Genomic DNA, 19,836 nt, shown 5'->3' on the forward strand with positions numbered 1-19,836 from the left:
TTACGCATTCCACACCACACTTACTCATGGAGCTAGGGCAAGCCCCACAGAACAACCTACAGCTGCAGACAAATTCAATACCAAAGCAGAGACAGCCCAGGTAATTGGTGAATGTGAACTATATAAAGAATTTACAACGTTTCATAACAACATAACATTACAAGAGTTGGACCCAGGAGAAGTGCTTCCACCTTTGTAGGCCAGGTCTCTCATCATTTCAGAAAATGGGCCTGGCTATCTAAGCAGGACTACTAGAAAGAGACAGCACACACTCAAGTGAGTGGGACTATCCTCTTTCCTTTCCTCAATGTCATTTACAATACCAACAGCGCAAACTTTTGCAAATGCAAGACCTATTGTATTGCAATTGCTTGTTATCTCTAATACCTTCATTGCATCCCAATAAATTTAAGGAAGCCAACAGGAAGTATTCCCGAGGTTTTGCTTACACCCCCCCCCCACCCACCCACCCACCGGTAAAAAAATGGTTGGGAGCCACGGGCAACTGCCAATTAGGTCAAGGGAGCCACGGGTTAAAAAAGTTTGGGAACCACTGCACTATAGGAACCCAAAGACTGACAGTATGCACAAATCAAAGACAATTGCCCTTTTCATTGTCCTCCTCTTTTGCCTCCTCCTCATGACTTCCTTCTGGATCGTGGAAGAGAGTGCACCCGCTCATCAGATATTGCTGACCACTGCACAGCCAACCACTATGAAAGAGCATCACCTGATCTCCCTTTCGCCTCAGCTCCGAGAAAGGCGTAAGGAGTTCTGGAACAATTCCTTCGTGCAACTGTTGCACCAACACAACCTTGCCGCCAACGCCACAAACTGCTGGATCTGCGGGTTGCTCCCGCATGCCACCCGACACTCCATCCCTTTCATCCCTTCCCCTTTCTCAGTTCATGGCTCCTGCCTTGCCTGGTTGATCCTCTTGCAAGAGAGCTACAAGGACAACGCCACTTCTGGCCAAACAGTGTCACACTTCTACCATGGGTTCTGGCTGAACAAAACCGGGAGGACATCTGCTCCCTTTTGTCCTTTGACCTCTGGTTCCTCCTTCCTTATGGACATCCCTGCCAAGGAACGAGTTGAAATGCAGGTGTTCCATAATCCAGCCAGACCCACCTTCTCCTACCTACGGAAACGAACTGCTGCCACTCTGACTGTGGCTCTGTCTTATCAATGTCACGGGCCTCATGTGCCTCGAAGGCCTGGGAACACAGCTGGTGGGTCGCAGCTCCTGCCACATCACCAGAACATTAGACTCAATTGATCCCCCCTCCTTTGTTGCTTCTCCGAATATGTACTTTGTTTGTGGCACCAAAGCTTACACTTGGCTTCCAAAAAGTTGGGGGGGTACTTGCTACATCGCCTTCGTTCTCCCTCCAACGTACGTGGCCCCAGCAAACCATCACCGGCAGAAGCGCGCAAGAGACATTGAACAAGCCGACTCCACCGGAGCACAGTTCCTGGATGCAGTGAAGGGACTTGTTCCTCTGTGGGGCCCAATGGCAAACAGCCGCGCCATCCGACACCTGACCCAGGCAGTAGAAACGACCATGAACATCATGACTGGCATCCTCACTAACAATACGGCCGAGCTTCAGGCAGTCCGCCTGGTGGCTCTTCAGAACCGCCTTGTTCTAGATGTGGTTCTAGCTGACCGTGGAGGAGCATGCCGCATCATCGGATCCAGCTGTTGCACCTACGTGCCAGATAACTCGCCCTCAGTCTACAAAGCAATCGAGCACCTCCACAGACTCTCCTCGGAGGTTCACCAGGAGCAAGAAGGATGGTCGCTTGGGAGCTGGTTTTGGGGTACTTTGAAGGACTGGGGATGGAGGTTGTTTACATTTATACTGATACCGGTCGTGGTACTGTGTGGGTGTTGCCTACGTATTCAATGCTTGCCACCTTTGTGCTCACTCATTGCTAACTGCATGTGCCCTAAGACTCCGAATTTCGACACTGAACGTATGAACGCTTTGTATGATATCGAAATACGTAATATAATGGGGATAGACATAAATTGACAAGCTGCCTAGATATGTTGAAAAGGGAGGACTGTTAAAATCTGGATTGTGGCGTAAACATTATCGGCGCCATCTTGTCCTTTTCAGATCCATACGTGTGCGTAAGCCCACTCGCGATAGCCAGCGTCTCTCTCTCCCCCTCACTCCCCAGCCTCGCAAGCATCCCCGACAACCCGTGGTCTCTCCTGCTTGGGTCATAAACGCACCTCCAGCACGACCCTGCCTCCGAGCCACATCCCGTGCTGAACCCCCCTCACTCTTTCATCTCATTCATAGAACAGGCCCTTTTGATAACCTCTTCCTCCCTGCCCGATTGTCCGGCCTGACCCCAGGCCATCACTTAGCTCAGCAGATGCAGTTTATTGCCCCCTACAGTAGGACCTCACCCCACATCAAAGGAGCGGGGATTAATCAATGACTAGCAGATATTTCTGCACCTTCACTAGTTTGTCACTATATATGTTTGTTGTTTTGGACACTTCTTTCCTTTCATCTTATTTTTCTTTAAGACGCATGTGACAACCGATGATGAGACAGGGGCCTGTCTGGAAATTTGATACCAGTTACCCCGACGGTGGTGTTTCCGTGAGGTGTCACTTGCGTCTTTCACATTGTTTGCTCTAACAAGAGCAGTGTCCAACGTTGGGTGTGGATACAGTGGTAATTCCCGGGATTCGGGTACACCTTATGTGTTGGTTCTGGTGTGTTGCCCTGGAGAACAGGTTTTTATACATTGGCGGAGAACAGTGCATATTGTCTCTTACAATATTGGTAAGAGAGTGGTAGGGAGTAGGACGGTTGGAACACCCCCCCTCTAGTCACTGATTTGGTCGTACGCCGAGGGAGTGGGTCTTTATTGTTTGGTTGACTTTGAGTGGAGGGCGACCCGCTCCAGCATCCCTCTGTGCTCCTTTAATTGTTTAAATAAATGTAATAAAGCCATAAACCTGTGTATAAGAGGCCAGGCCTCAGAGATGCGGTTAGAGCACCTCGAGAAGATACCCTGTTGTCTGATTTGACGTGTTCTGCTCCGTCGGAAAAAAACTTCTGTTTCCTGCCTTCCAGTCTCCAGCGCCTGCCTCTTTATTTGGTAACCGAGAGTTGGGTGAGAGGCGGCTAACGCCGGGCAAACCTTGAGAAGGGGTAATTGACCTGATCTGCCTGACCCTTTTTCCTCAGATGTATCATGAGTACATTTGAGCACATTTCGAGTATTCTTGCAAACGCTCCTGATTTAGGCAGAAGATTCACACTTTTGTACGCTACATATAAAACAATGTTACCTTTTGTCAGCGTTACGCTTTCTATAGCCTTAGTGCTTTCAAAGAAATAGTGATATTTAAATTATTACAATGCCTCCTCAAGGGTAATAAGCTTATATAAATGCAATTTATTGTGTGCAGATACTGGGAAAGATCAACACATCTGATGTTCTAACAGTACATGCAAATCTCCTAAACAGAGCCTGAACAAAGTGAAAAGCTGCCTCTCCTCAGTATGTGTGAAGTGCTAACAAGGTGCGAGCCTCTGTTTCCCCTCTGCTGCATTTGCAACAGGTGTGAGGCTCCCGACTGCTGCCAGCCACGAAACTCCAACAAAAGGAGGCTTGATGACCCCCTGAGACTCTGCCTTTGTTATGGCTGAGTATCCCAGCAGGAGTCAGAAATAAGAGAGCCCCGTCCCCGCCTATACATTGTTGTAAAGAAGACAACAACTGCAGGCACTGCTGAATGTACACCGGGACAAATTCAGCATCTTTTTAGTGGGGCCCAACTTCTTGGCAGGGTGGACGGCATCCACCCCGTGAAAGAAGAGGGGGAACGTCGTCCACCCGCGTGGACCCCTGACTCGAACCCGGACCTGCTAGCTCTAGTTGCGTGACAATCTCAAGTCCTTGCGGTAATGAGGAGAAATCCTCCCCAAATGTGTTATTCTAACCTGCGATGCCTTGGACTGGGCAGGGCTGTGTAGATCATTGTTATCTGAAGCAACTAGCCACAGTCTGAATGACTATGCTCTGTCTAGACCAGAGTTCTTCAATCTGTGGGGGGGCGCAACACCATATCAGGGGGGGCGCGCACTCCACTCTAATCTTACCTTTGTTCCCATCATTGCAAGTCTTCTTGGAGAACTCCGGTGTGGTTGGAGGGGGGAGGGAGGGGGAAATCGACGGGGCACGAATTGCCCATGCTTTTGTCTTGCGTTAACTGTCCCAGGAGGGGGGTCAATTCATAGATCTGAAATGCTTCAGCTCCTAAAACCGAAAGCAAGTAACAGACATTCATTTCAGCGGCAGAGGGAGGCAAGTAGTCTCCTCTGCTATGAAACAGAACGCAAATGAACAGACAGTCCTGTTCCTTTACGATTTCATAGTAGAGGACACATTCTGCCTCACACTGCAGCTGAAGCATTTTAGCTCTATGAATTAACCCCTTCCTGGGAGGATTAGCTTTTCCAAGAAAGGAGACAAAGTTTCTTTAAAAAAATAACACAGGCAGGTGCCCAAAATGCCAGCTAGCCATGCATTGTTTAAACAGCCTGCATATTACTTGCTTGTCTTGACACTAAATATGGTTAGAAATAAAGAAGTATGCATTAATTTGTAATTTGACTTTTTTGTCTTTGTGCCCTTTTATTATCAGTCATGGATCATTCAGGAAGCCCTAGAACACAATTAAAAGATATTTCTAATTATATTTGCTGTTCAAAGTATGCAAAGGCAAGAGCTGAAAATACAGCTTTATGTGACTGCTTATTTTTGTACCGTCTGGCACATCAAAATAATGAGCTGGCAACCCTAATCGCAAGACTGGAAGTTTGTTGCAGGATCAGCATATTTGTTTATTTCCTCCACCCTGATCCCTGGTTACTGCCATAATAGCAATAGTTTAACACATTTGAAACCATACGCCACCACCAATAACATGCTAAGTTACTGCAAGTCTGTCTGGGATTGCATCCCTCATTCAGACAACTTGCTCCTCATTCTCGCCCTTCACATTTACACTCACCCTGCATTCACAGTGATCACAATGCACTCACACTGATCCCGATGCACTCACACTGATCCCGATGCACTCACACCACTCACCCACTTACCCTGCACTCACAGTGATCACTTTCTGCTCACAATGCACTTGCGCTGTTCACCCTGTACCTCACCCTGCAATCATGAGAACTCTACTCACCCTGCACTCATGTGACACTTCACTCACCTGTCCCCCTTACTGCTCAATCTGCAATCTCACTCAAACGAGCCCATCACTAACCATGCATTCATTCATCGCACTCTGCACTTACATCGGCATCCAAATTCATATGGTCACCTCTCACCCTGCAGTCACTCCTCTTACCCTACTCCCACACTGCTGCATCGCACACCGTGCACTCACATGGGCACTTCTGCCACCCACACAGCACAGAGGTTTAATGTGCCTGCTACAAAGAACATGTACCAAGCAGATCACTGAACTGAGTGTGAGTAAACATGAGTAGCGCTATAAAAAAATGAAATGTTTGCCAGAAAGGCGCTATAGAGAGATGAGGTGCATCATTGGTAAGTGGTAGTGAGGAAATTTATGGAGAAGGAGGAAATGGGGGAGGGACGCCAAAAGAAACTGGCTCACTGTGTGCGACAAGTGCTAGGGCCAGCCCTGGCTAGGAGTGTTAGCCCCCACCCGAAGTTCAGGTCTAGTCACGCCTCGGTACACAAGTATGGGCATGTTGTGCCCCATCACGGTTTTCATCCTAAATTACACATTTACATGCACTGCAATCCAGCCTTCCAGGGGGGCCCTTGATAGAGACAGCTGTTTTTGCCCTGATGGCCTAGAATAATTCCTAAACAGATTCTTGTAAATACTGTTTTGTTTCATTTCATTTTAATGTGATTGATGTGAGAGAGTGTATTACTATTTGCAGAGAAAAGTCTTTGTTTCATGCAACAACCATAAAAAAGTTTATTTTAGATCCAAGCAGGTCCTCACATGTGAGAAATTTGAGAATTTCACTGATATTATTCGCTGTAGAATTAGTGGGCTGCCGCTTTGTTACAACAGTGAAAACACATCACAATCTCTGAATATTAGATGTAAACGCTTTTAGAATTTCGATAACAGTGCCTGTGCACCGTTAGTAGACTGGCTAAAGAGGGTATGGCAGAGCTGAAAGTAAATCATTTAAACTCAAAGCAGTACTGAACAAGGGGCCCCCAAAATATTTTTGGCCCAGGGCACCTAAAATCCTTAACATGTCCCTGCCACCACAAAGTCTGTCAGACAACATTGCTCTAAAGTAAAATAGACAACATCATTAATTTATTATTAGTTCTGTTTTGTTTTTTTAAACATTAGTCCGACGTGTCCGAAACCCCCACTGCTTCAGGCAAGCAACATTGTACCACTAAGGAATTCTCAATTAGGTTTTCGTTCAGTGCCCTCTCTGTGGACTTTCAACTTTGTCTTCGGATCCATAACTGGTTGGTGGGCAATGATCCCATTATAATAATTACTAGAGAAGATTTGTTTCTGGTATACCAGCTCTGAGCTAGGGAGTGCTCCAAAAATTTGACAATACGGTCTCCCTTTGAGTCCCTGTTTTGGCTGAAAATGTCTGCAAAATATTCCGCTTTGCGAAAAACTGTCTTGCCTTTCAGCTTGTTTTATTTATGTGAGATTGGGTTCTCAGCACTTGCAGTAATAAAGACTAAGTACCGCTCAAGACTGGATGTGGAGCACAACCCGAGGATGGCAGTAGCAAAAATCCATCCACAGATTGACCGTCTCTGTGGCGAAAAATAGGCACACCCATCACATTTATGTTGGTGGTGTTATTATCAATCTATGTCATGTGTAAAACAAAGCCTCCTAGTAAAAACAATTTGCGCACATTTTATCTTGGAAAATTGTGTTTTGAGCTGTGCAATAGCCGCTGTAATTTCACCACACCAACTCACAAACCTGCAGTTTACTAAACACTCTTATTGTGTTGAACAGTATTTGCTGCATATGGCCCGGGATATGCATGTGGCGGTCGATTATGTAGAGTACCAGATTCCAGAAATTTCTGTCAGGTGGTGAGGGTCCCAACATCTAAAACAAGCATTTGCAATGCAATACGTCTCGCATTAGGAAAGTGTGAGCTATTGGTATTGTATATGACAATTTTTTTTAATATGTGTTGAGTTTGAAAATATATAAATTAATAGCATTGTTATTCACAAAGCCAATAGCTTACACTTTCCTAATGCGAGTCCTATTGGCTATGGCAATGCTTATTGGTAGCAAGCATGGACAGTGCTGTTGTGGTGCTGAGTGATGATGTGGTTGGGCTGAGTGATGTGGTGGTGTCCCCAAGTGATGTGGTGGTGCCCCCGAGTGATGTGGCGGTGCCCCCGAGTGATGTGGCGGTGCCCCCGAGTGATGTGGCGGTGCCCCCAAGTGATCTGGCGGTGCCCCCAAGTGATGTGGTGGGGTGTGGTGGTGTCCCCGAATGATTTGGTGGGGACCCCGGGTGATGTGGTGGTGCCCCCGAGTGATGTGGTGCAGCAGCACAGAGACTGAAGCTAAGAACACGCAGGGTTGAGTGCTACAAAGCGCGTTTAGTTTATCAAAGCACAGAATGATGGAGACGGGAAATTTGCAAGGGGAAACGGGAAAATGCAAGGGGAAACAGGAAAACACAGGGAGAGTGTATAATGATAGAGGCGGCTGGGGCTTGGCCAGCAATCAAGTACGGGGTCAAGAAGGCACTGAATGGGAGTACACGAAAAACACCCAGGGCCAAGGAAGGGAGATGCAAGCATACAGGAGAGCAGGCGGAGACAAGCTCTCGGCATTGCTGTGGACCGGGAGCGCATTCCTCTGAAGTTTGATGCGGGGTGGGGGAGCGGCAGCCTTTGAAGTCTGATTGGGGGGGGGGGGAGCGGCAGCCTTTGAAGTCTGATGCGAGGCACAGACAAATGGTGGTGTGTGACGTGGCTGGTTTGTGCACGCGCATAGATCACATGAACTGTGTCTAATCCGCCAATTTGGTAGACAGTTCTTTTCCCCTTACTATAATCTCGCCGGAACAAAGCGCAAGAGCATTGGCTCAGGCGAGAACTAAAAAATCAACTGGGGGGGGGCTCAACCTACAAAAGTTTGAAGACCTCTGGTCTAGACTGCCACAAAAGGGTGACCCTCTTGAAAAGGTTTTGATTGTACGCAATATCAGCCTCGATCGTGCAACTGTTCAAAATGTTGTGGCCAGCCACTGAATCATCCCACTGAAATCTAGCTACTGCATACATGCTAATGTACTCGATTCAGGCAGGAGATTATAGATTTTTTAAAGCCCAAAATGGCTTAATTCTGACTGACTATCTCCCGCCAGATATTGCCTCTACTTCAAATAAACTCAATGGGGGAAATACACTCTCCCAGTTATTATTTATACATACATATATACACATACATACATATATATATATATATAGATCACTTTACTCTTCTAAATTTTGGCATGTATGCTAGAGTCCTCACAAAAACAATACCCTTCTTTTCTCTGCTTCACACGGCGTAGCGGGTCGACGAGTTTAGGGGCCACACAATCACTTATAGGCCTACACCTACAGCTGCACCTACAGAAAAGTGACCGTCATTGGTGAATTAGATAGCTACAAAGTGTGTCATGTTCGCCAGTTAATACGTCCCCTACTTAAGCGTGGTTATTACCCTGACGTGTTCCTTCTCACCTGAACGCTTAATTTGCGGTAGTTTGTGGGTTGAGACTGTTGCTGACTGAGGCATCGCAGCTGTTCCGGCAAATGGATCGCCTTTGTCCTGAAGTTAGACTGGGTGCTGTTCTCCGGTCTAAGCTTTTTTTTGCCCACTTTTAGCTTCACTTTCTGAAAGTCATCCTGGCGTTTTCTTTTTTTGGCCATTGTTGAAACTAACGGCACCAGAAACAACAAAACGTGTACACGCGAGTTAACACCTGCAGGGAAAAGGTTTGAGCCTCCCGGGGCACCGTTCACTTCAGTGTAGTTTCCTGTATCACTGACCCATGGAGACAGACACTAGCGCGAGATGAGCGAACCCTAAGACACGCTTCTGCTGCGGCCATCTTGGGAAGGTATATATATCTGGAGGCATGTGGGAAAGTTTCAAAGAACGTTAATTGTTCTTCAGGTCTGTAGCATATTGTATTTCTTAATTTTAAACAACGTAATTTATAAATCAGGACATACATTGGATTTTGTTTAATGGCGCGCCCCAGTCACATTCGCTGAATTGATATTTCTCGGAATAAATGACGGTTGCGCTGCGACCGAAACACCCCTGCTCGCACGCAGGGCAACTCTGTTAAGCTATTGGGCTCGTATGACTCTGGAAACACAAACACCAGCCGCGCCCAGCAGTACATAAATGAGGAGGCCATGTTGGAAGTGTCGGGTTTTACGCCCGTATTGATAACGAAATTGATCTATTTTAAAACTGACAGCATTAAGAGCATTTTAACTGCTCAGGGATATTACTTTCAATGAATCCGTAATAATTTATGATTTTACATTTCATGTACTCCCTTATTCAGCCATCGTTTTTTCAAGAACAATTAGGCTAAATACTTAATCAAACTACGTACATATTTCAGGTGAATGCAGTCCTTGTCTCGTCAGTGCGTTCAATTACTTTCGCGGTAGTACGATTTGGGGCAATAACCGCGTCTTTTTTGTTTCTCCTTAGATATATGCGGACACTACTCTGAGTAACACTTCCGTTGGACAGCTATGGTATGGACAAGCATGGTGGCTCCCGTTGTGCAGATGTGCCATGTTGCTTCCTGCGCAAATAGAACTCCGCAATCAGTTTCGTGGGGGCGAGTAGGACTTATTGCCTTCGGAACATGTAATTCCATCGCCTTGTACCATCCTGAGGTAAAGAGGGTGGAATCGTTACAGAGGGAGGGATCGTTACCCCAGAAATCTTTCAATTAACTGATATAGCAATAAGTACTGCTGGCGAGCAGTCCGCATTTTCAGTATGCGATATGGGTGCATTATCTGAGTTGGACTGGGACAGAAAATAGGCCTGGGCACATAGAAAAGTGCCCCCCTAAGTGAATTAGATAGCTAACAAATGGGCCATGTTGGCAAATTGGGGCAGTTTTGTACTTGTAAAGACACACTGTATAAATGTTTTGGAAGTGTAGAAGTCTGCATTGATTTGAGTTTGCTGCAGACAATTTTTGTTTTAATAACTCGAAAGGAAACAGTAACCGCATAGCCATTAGGTTTCGCCTTTGGGACCTTATAAGTGTTTTAGCCTTGCAGCACATTATCTGGGGTGGTTTAGTTATAGCTTAATTCCCGAAAAAGTTGATAACACATTTGCTTTTACAATCGCCTTCCTATTTATTGCCTGAGCAGGCCTGCCAAGGACGATGCAGAATAGGGAGATAGATACAACACATGGGTACTACAGAAGTTGAGTGGTAAAGTTTGGGATACAGAAACACACATGGCTAGGACTGAAGGGAAACAATAAAAGACAGACGTACATATTTATATTGTGTGTGGGTGGCTGGATACACTCTCCTGCAGAAAAAAAATTAAATTCAGGTACAGTTATAAACTGAGCTATGAAGAGAGGGAGGATTAAGGCATGAGTAGTAAGCAAGCAGTGTGAAAGGTAGATGGAGCGGTGGTAGAGGTAGATTAAACACAGATAACTAGAGACCCAGATAGGTAGTCGGATATATAGGTAGATAGATAGCTAGGAGAAGGAGAGATAGAGAGGGCTATAAGAAAGAAGAAATGTAGAAGGCAATATAATTATATAGAAAAAAAGAAACTAGTGGTGGAAGGCAGGCCTACGATCAAACCAAGAAGGGGTCAGGGATTTTAGATGCACAGATCTGAGCTTTGTATGCTAGTGCACCAGGTGTGGGAAGAAGAAACAAATTAACAATATACTTTTGAGGTACACGTCTGCTCAAGCAGAAGAGCACAGGAACCAGAATCTTACTGGGTGCATGTGTGCAGGTCTGTAAGAGGCAGTAATGCCTGCACTTTCACAGTTGTATTGGTGGGGTTGGTACAGAGTGGACACGTCACTCCGGGTCTTCAACCCTACACTTTTCATCTAGAAATCACATATTTCAGATGTGTTACTCTGATGAGTTCATTGGAAGCAAAAAAGCCTAGAACATCCAGAATGAATTAGTCTAGCACACAGAAGACCAGGACAATCGATCTATTCCATTTCATAAAGCTTTATTCAATTTTCACAATCATAAAAGCATATACAACCACAAAAGTTCATAACCGTCATAATTTAAAACAGATATCGTACAAAGATTCATTTAAAGCCCAGAAATGGAATCAAGCTTAAAAACTGATAAAACAAAGATTAAAAGGATAAAACATTTCCATGTACATAATTCATATACACCATAAAAAGTTAATGATCCTAACCAGGGTCAATGTGCAATTTGTCGCACCCTCAATGTCCATGCCCAACCTAAAAATGTCGCCATAGCTAGTACAATAGGCAATGAAGTGTCTGTTCGCAGAATTCAATCTGCCTCCGCCGCTTCCCTGGTACCAAGCAGCTTACAGATTGGTAGAAGCCATACCCGCCGTGGGGCGGCATAAGTACAGCAGACCCAAAGAATGTGTGCCATGGTCTCAATACTAGCAGTGCATCCTGGGCACCCTGCTGGCGAGTGTGCAGACCAATTCTGGGTGAAAGATCTAACTGTTAAAGACCCCACCCTATACTGAAAATACAATTTACGATCCAAAGATTTCGTAATTGCATCCCAGTATAGTTTCATCCTAGGGACAAATTTGTGGTCCAAAAAACGTCTCGAGAGGGAGGAAGACATTTGTTGTTTAGCGTTATTCAATAAAAACAATTCCCAAAACTTAGCCTTCAAGGTTGATTTAGATGGAAATACAGATTTAGCGGGGTCAATTCAAAATGCTGTCAGACCCAGCTCCCCTAAAAGATTCCAGACTACCCTGAGCCATTTAATTTGGTGTAATGTGTCTAATTTAATAATGTCTAAGAAGCTCTGGGCATAGCCAACACGTTCAGGAGTGGTCCACAGTCTCCTCCAATAAAGGAGGGGATGCAATTTGGCTATGGCTGCAATGGGCTTCTTGCCTAGATCTAATAATAAAGGACACATAGGAGAGCTCTGGGGAAGTCTGGTTACATTTCTTAGAAACCTATTCTCTGCCAGGGTAAGGGCAACAAGATTCTCGCAACCCCATATCTCTGAGCCATACAAAGTTGAACTAACGGCTTTCAGATTGTAGATTTCAAGGGTGGGACTGATAGGCTTAGACAGAGAGCGATTGTGCTCCTGGAATAGAGCCCCCGCTATCTGTCTAAGCTTAAGTGAGGCTAGACCGATTTACCGGTCCCACTTCATACTGCCTTGGAAGTTAACTCCAAGATAAGTAAACTCGTTGACTACTTCCAAGGGGCCCTCCTTTATTGCAAAGCCTCTCGTGTTTGCCTTGCGTGCGTTAAATGCCATTAGCTTTGTCTTGGACACGTTGACCTCCAATCCTCTCTCTCTGCAGAAGTCCTCGAAAATTTTAAGGGCTTTCTTAAGTCCAGACGGGGTCTTGGAGAGAATCAACGTGTCGTCGGCAAACATCAGGATGGGTACCTTGACATCTTCTAATGTAGGGGCATCAGTTGGGTTTTTACTCATACAATCCGCTATTCCATTGATATATAGCGTGAACAAGGTGGGGGCCAAGACGCAGCCCTGTCTAACACCTCGTTCCACCGGGAATGATTCCGTGACTTCCCCCTGTCCCCCCCCCCAACTGATTTGGGTCTTGTTATCTTCATGGAGTCTGCGGATGAGGGTTAAAAGATCCAAAGGAAGAGCTAGTTGTTTTAGGACAAACCATAACTTCTGCTGGGGAACTAGATCAAAGGCCGCCCTAAGATCGATGAAGGCAGCATAAAGGCTACCTTTACCCAGACTGACTTGCTTCCAGTAAATTAATATAAATCGGAAAACTTGGCCGATAGTGCTTGTGGCAGCTCTGAATCCGGCTTGAAAAGGTGTTAAAATACCGAACTCCTCAATCCATCCCTGGAGTCTGTTTAGCACCATCCTTCGATTATTTTCTGGGAGCAGTCTATAAGACTAATTGGCCTGTAGTTCCCCGGGCAATCTTTATCCCCATTTTTGAAAACTGGAATGATTTCAGCATCTTTCCAGGATGCAGGGACCGGTGCTCCTTGGGCAATTGCGTTGGAAAGTAGAAGGATATAATGGGACCAGCTAGGTTTGTCATGTAACAAAATATCACCCGGCATGCCGTCAGGCCCCGGCGCTTTCCCAGGTAATATGGAACCCAGTGCTAACTCAACCTCCCTCAAGGTTAAGGTCTCTCCCTGGAAAAACATGTTTAAAACTTCGACTTCCACCTCCAAGGGTGTAGCCGAGTACTGGGGTTTAAAGTGGTTCATCCAGGCGGTAACAGAAACATGGTTTTGAGGGCGCTCAGCCTGGCCCCTGTTTGACCATTTGTACGTATTCCAAAACAGTTTGGGATCCTTAGAAGCACAAGCCACCTGTAGGTCAGTCCATCATTGATCCTCCCATGCTTTCTTAGCGCGAAGTTGTGCTGCCTTATAAAGTGATCTTGCTGCACGTACTTTAGGTGGAATACCCCCTTTATCGCTTTCCCTAAAACCTCACGTGCCGTCCGGCATTCGTCATTATACCAGCGGCCCTCAACTTGCGTGTGCAATTTGGGTTTCTTACTTTTTATTTTTTAAAGTCCGTAAATGGTTAAAAAAAGCAGTATGGGTGTTTCCTGAATTGTCAAGAGCACCTGTCTGCAATGCATTGCTGTCATGCTCTCTATTGGCACATTGCAAACTTTGCGCTATATTGTCAAGGAGGGTAGAAGATTCTTTAACCTGAACCCACTTGAGTCTCCTCAAATCGTTGGCTTGAACAACCTCCCCGATATAGCTACTGTCCCCGTGATGTGTGTCAGGGAGGGAATGGGATAAAAGCAAAGAAGAACAGAGCGGGTTGTGATCGCTTTCCATCTGTTCAATGATCATCATGTCATCCACCAGTGACCAGAGACTCAGGCTTGCCAATATATAGTCAATTATGCTTGCAGAATACCCATTATCAAAGGTTGGCAAGCCTAGCCTATCTGATTTAGTGCAGCCGTTCAGGGCCCTTGGGCCACGTTCGATGCAGATGCTGTTCATCTGAATGATCACATCGGTCCACTTCCTGACTGGCACTAGCTCAAGCATTGGAACCATCCAGTTCCTATCTTCTGCCTCGACCCAAAAGAAACATCCTCTAAGGAGAGTGGCTCAAATGTAACATTAAAATCACCCATAACGATTATCTTGGTGATTTCTGGAAGGGTATCAAGGAGCTGCTCCAGAGCCACTAAAACTCGTGAGTGCTTCCCCCTTGTGCTCCTAGCATAGATATTAATTAACAGGATCACTAGGCCAGCGTTAAAGGTTAGTTTAATTGCTTGGATGTCATTGTTCTTGGTGGGAATAACATGTTCACTTTGAGTTCTTGCCGAACCCACAATGTTAGACCTCCCGAGGCTCTTCCTTTCCCCTCCCTCACGGCTACTATGGAATAATTCAAATAACCTTCACAAAACTTGGGTGTGTCTGCCCAGGTCTCTTGAAAGGCGCAAATATCGTAAGTCTTAATAAAAGAATTCCATTCAGGTAAGGGAAGCATCGAGCTAAGGCCAGCAATATTCCAGCTCAAAAAGCTAAACTTTAATACTACCTCGGCCTGGCTTTCAAAGGGGCTGGGGACCACTGTCACGGTAAGTTGACCTGAGGGGAACCCAATAGACAAGGATCCCCTGTATCACCTATTTGAGATACCAGATTACATAAATTAGCTGACAGTGGCCTACCCTCCCCCCCCCCAACTGGGTACACTGGCGGATTTAAAATTAAAGCTCCTGATGTATTTTGCTGTATAAGTCAATCATTAGACTCAAGGCTAGAAGAGCCTTGTCGTCTTTGGGGAACTTGCCGGGATTAAGCCCCATACCCAAACGGGAAAAACCTGAACTGAATCTTGGATTTATCGGGGGCACTTGTACGGAATTCCAACGTAAAAAGATTATCAACAAGATCTACGCTAATCAGGGTCAGTTCAATACTATCTACCATTTAGCGAAATTCTTCGTGCAGCCAAAATATCCTCCCTGATCAATGAGCGGCACCCTCTCACATGTCTAATCCAATGGATAGATTTATTGATCAATGAGTCAGAGGACTCGGTAGCACCATACCGTGATCATTTTGGGACATTAACCATAAAGATTGTGCGTGGATCTTGCATTTCCCCTCTGTCCCCTCTTGGGCGCCCCTGCCCCTGCCCCTTTACCTGTACCTGAGCACAAAGACTTTGCCTGGTAGATCTACTATTGTTCGCCTCTTGATGAAACCGGCTGTTGCTATCTGGACCACCTAAGGATACAGAAAGGGAGGGGAATTCCTTTGGAACAGTAAGCCTTGGTAGATGAACTAATGGACCCTCAGGACCATGATTGTTTATAACATTTTGGCGTTTGACTCTAGCGGAACAATGGGCTTACCCGGGAACCCTCGGCAGCCAAGCGAGTGGGTATTAGCGAGATATTGGAGATATTGGAGTTATTAGTGTCTCTAATAGGTGGTCCCTTTTGTTAGTCAGCACTGGCAGTTAAAAGCCTCACTAAATTGAGCAACTCGGTCACAGATCCCTTTAATTCATGTACTTCTGCCTTCAACGAAGACACTTCCTGCATCAAATGACTTAGAGAACAGTCTTGCTCACCACTGCGAAAGTTGCACTTACAGGCGATATTAGCAGTTTGTGTTTGTGCAAGTGTTCTCGTGGAATTGCTAACCTGCAACCCATTTAGTGGGTAATATTCCCCCAGTGCCGCATATCTGTTTATACAGGTAACAATTGGATTAATATGAATGGCACAATCTGTATTATCACTATCACAATCCCCACCATGCCTAGAACCAATAATGCTGTCTGGGGGTGCTACTTTTCATCTAATTACACCCTCTGTGCTAGCCGATTTGTGCTTGCGCCGCTTGCAGAACATGTCTGGAATCGTTGAATGTACACTCTGCGCCTGCGCCTTTGTTTGTGGAGGGGATTTAGCGTATAGCGGAATAAGAGGGGCTGATTCAAGGATGGCTCACTGGTAGTGTGGCTCACTGGTTAGAGGCGGCAGACCCGAGAGCAGAGGACGGCCCGGGACCAGGGTTCGATTCCCGACGCGGCAGGTTTCTGGACCAGGGTCAGCGGACTCGATAATTCTCTCGCCTCGGTGCCCACTCTGATCAGCGATCACACTCGGCAACTCTGGGCACTAGCTTGCCTCATCTTCACTAACGGCCCCACCAGACCGCCGGGGATGCCTGGTCTCACCCTGGAGATACCCATTAAGGGACCATCTCTCAGGGAAGCCAGGAAGGGTTTCGCAGCGGTCGAAGCGCGGAGGTACCCCTTCGGGAGTGATTCCAGCGCTATATAAGCACATAATTAATTAATTAATTAACACAATTATTTACAATAGCCTTACATGATTTTTAAAGTTTTTTCCTACTGTTCTTTTTTAGGACCCCCTCAGTACCCTCCCCGCTTATATCCAAAGCTTTCCTCTTCCCCATAGCTCACTGACTGTAGTAAAAGTGCTATTGTATGAGCTCCTACAAGAAGAAAAAGGAAATAACGCCTTTGAAGACCTTATTCCTCGCCAAAGAACGAGCAACACCCACTACTCTTAACAATCAAGCGTCGTTGAGGAAACAGAATATTATTGGTGAGCAAGGAACCTCCAAAGACAAGTTAGTTTGTGTGTCACAGTACCTTTAGGGACTCCAAAGTCAGTCAATACAGTCACATAAGCCGGAATTAAAAGGGGTAGCCCTGGCCTGGCTCCTCCTGGTTTGACGGGCGCAGACGGACCCGCCCTTGGCCCAGGCTTCGCCCGGGCACGCGTTCTGCGCAGCGGGTCCCACGAGCAGTAATATAGGGCCGGTGGGCGGGCGTCTAGCACAGGTATGTGGAAGCATGGGCTCCTGGCAGTTGGAGTCCTGTGCTGGCGTGCTCCTCTTGCCCCAACAACCAAAGGTGAGCAAATGCGGCAATCCCTGGTCAAAAGGCTCGCAGTAAGAGTCCCTCTGCACTAACAGCAGACTCCGATGGTTTCTTCAGCGATGTGGGACCCTCGTAATCAGCATTAAATCAGCATTAGAGAACACTGCTGGAGGGCGCCAATCACTTTCACACTCCTCACAAGCAGACTGATGGAAATGTCTACCGGGCTCAGGGAAAGCTACAGCCGCTGCTCATGCCGCTTTCACCACTTTGCCATTCGCCCTCGCCACCTTTCACTTTTTGCACTTTCTTTCCACTTGAACCCGGCAGCGATGCAACCTCCTAGCTGTGATAAAGTCCACTGTCTTGCTTGCTATTATTCTCCCTCGCCTTCGAGGAAAATTTAACTGCCACAGTTAAATCCTAATCAGCCACAGCCTCTCTCGCCTCACCTTCAACAGGCTCCATCCGAACCCGCCGGGAAAGCACAAATGCATCCGTCCAAAACGTTCAGACAGTTGAGGAGGAGGAAAGACATCAAGAAGCACATTACTCGAGCCAAGGCACACCACAAGCCATCGCTCGTCAGGACTCACAGAAGCGAAAACACCAGAGAAAACGCCAGCCTGCCGCTCGCAAGCGCATCAGGTCGATCCACCATTGCTGAGGGCGGGCTCTATTAACCTGGATGGAAATGATCATATGAAGTTGGCGGCTCATGAGAGGTGATTTGTTTTTGTTTTTTTATAGAAAAAACAGCTGGCTATTGTCAAATTTCTTGTGTGACATTTTCAGCTAGTCCAGCTTTATAAACAGAACTTTGCATTACTGAGATCCTCCACCCATCTTAATTTCAAAACTACAAGTCCCAGAAAGCAATTTGACTGGTGGAAAGCATTATGCATAACATGGGGTTAATAAGCATCTATAAGATGAGGGTACCTACAGATCAATATATATATATGTGACACTGTGGCAAGTAGGCTTGCACACACAGACCCTGGGGATGGTGCCATAAGTTTTGGGTCTTTTACTTGACCATAGGAGACTTTAGTTTGCCCATAGTAATGATGGATTTATCTAGAGGGGGAAACTAGCAGCGAATATTGGAAAATAATTATATTTTGGAAGAGCTCACTACAAAAGGTGACACAATTCCAAAATCAAATTACATGGAAGTACGCATCACATTTATTTCTTTGTACATTAGGTAGGGAAAAACTGCAGTGAAATAAAATAGCAAAAAAATCCAATGGGAAGGAAAAAAGAGAGAAGGGGTACCACCATATTCTTCAATGCCAAGCTTAATGTCACTATTTTCAAAGAAAAAAACCTAACTATGCTTGCCTTGTTTATTCAAAATCATTTCCAGATACCAGACAGAAATAGAAGTGTAACTCACCTGGAGGTAGCAATTGGTCACTTTTCATTCAAAACCAAATACTTATGTTGAATTAGTGAATGACTAAGGAAACCACAACAAGTCAAAATGATGAAACCTTAACTTCAAAATGAAAATCGGACATCCTGTGCTTCATGAGACATTTCCAAGAAAACTCAAGGAAACCTGCTAAAAGCATGGAAAATGTACATGATTCTTGTCCTAGTTGAGAACTCATGATTTGGTTCAAGTAATATCTGCAGATGTGCATGAATTGTATACTTATATATATTATCCTGAAATTGTTAGGCTATGTACAAATCTTCCTGAAGTTCAAGCAGTTCATTTAGAATCTAAAATGCTAAATCATCTTTTAAGTTGTCACTTGTAATGCTCACATAATCTATTCACAACCAGCACGTTTTATTGGTGCATAGAGCCAGTTGGCATTGGCCAACTTGTTATAACAGAAGTCCAGCAACAGGTGGGTAGAATGCAGGAAAAAACAGTGCCACGTTTCTAAATAAGAGACCCTGAAAAAGTAAAGCTACCAACTACTCAATTACGCTCACTCGAATGCAGATTGTTGGCTTTTTCTTACACGGCGTGCAACTTTTATTTTAAATTCTCCATTTCGAAAGTGGCTTGCTTCCTCCGGATTGGAGGCATGTAGAGGTGGTGGTATTTCTTAAGCCGGGGAGGCCTCCGGAGTGGCATGAGTCCTATCGCCCTATCTCCCTCCTTAATATTGAGGCCAAGGTGTTGGCTAAGGCTCTGGCCAATAGGCTCAGGCCACACATCACGGACTTGGTACATCCGAACCAGGCTGGATTCATACCTCAGCGGGCAACCCGTCATAATATCAGACGAGCGCATGTTGCAATATCGGCCTGGAGGCAGCTTGGAGGGCCAGCGGCTTTGCTATTGGCCGATATGGATAGGGCTTTCGATTCCCTGAGTTGGGTGTATTTGTTTGCATTGTTGTGACGTCTTAACTTTGGCCCACATTTCTTGGCTTACCTGCGGCTGCTCTATACAGATCTTACAGCTTCTGTGCGAGTGGGGGGGGGGGGCGATATCTCGCTCCTTTAAGATCCAACGGGGCACGCGTCAGGGGTGCCCCCTATCTGTTTGCGCTTGCTATGGAGCCGCTGGCGGCGTGGGTGCGCATTGATGCTCAGCTCAAAGGCTTCAGATGGGCTCCTGGTGTTGTTGATAAAATAGCGTTGTATGCCGACGATGTCTTGTTCTTCCACACTGATATTGATAGGTCGGGACCGCGCTTACTGAGCA

The 19,836-nt window shown here is 45.9% G+C and overlaps 2 protein-coding genes across 6 annotated transcripts in view; one reads left to right on the forward strand and one right to left on the reverse strand.

Moving 5' to 3' along the window:
* The window catches only part of TEX10 (testis expressed 10), a 576,299-nt gene extending 567,207 nt beyond the window's left edge, over positions 1-9,092 (reverse strand). Inside the window, exon 1 of one of the 3 annotated variants that reach the window (XM_078687684.1) lies at positions 8,773-9,092. In XM_078687684.1, coding sequence (XP_078543810.1) covers positions 8,773-8,961 — 189 coding nt within the window. In that variant the 5' untranslated portion in view covers positions 8,962-9,092. The remainder of the gene's footprint in view (positions 1-8,772) is intronic. The other 2 variants (XM_078687682.1, XM_078687685.1) reach the window with 2 other exon arrangements.
* A 446-nt stretch (positions 9,093-9,538) lies between these two features.
* The window catches only part of ELP2 (elongator acetyltransferase complex subunit 2), a 964,760-nt gene continuing 954,462 nt past the window's right edge, over positions 9,539-19,836 (forward strand). The window contains exons 1-2 of one of the 3 annotated variants that reach the window (XM_078687686.1): positions 9,539-9,671; positions 9,764-9,954. In XM_078687686.1, coding sequence (XP_078543812.1) covers positions 9,808-9,954 — 147 coding nt within the window. In that variant the 5' untranslated portion in view covers positions 9,539-9,671; positions 9,764-9,807. Of the gene's footprint in view, positions 9,672-9,742; positions 9,955-19,836 lie in introns of those variants that run through there. The other 2 variants (XM_078687687.1, XM_078687688.1) reach the window with 2 other exon arrangements.

Source organism: Lissotriton helveticus, chromosome 4_1 (assembly GCF_964261635.1).
Source record: "Lissotriton helveticus chromosome 4_1, aLisHel1.1, whole genome shotgun sequence".
NCBI classification, from domain to species: domain Eukaryota; kingdom Metazoa; phylum Chordata; class Amphibia; order Caudata; family Salamandridae; genus Lissotriton; species Lissotriton helveticus.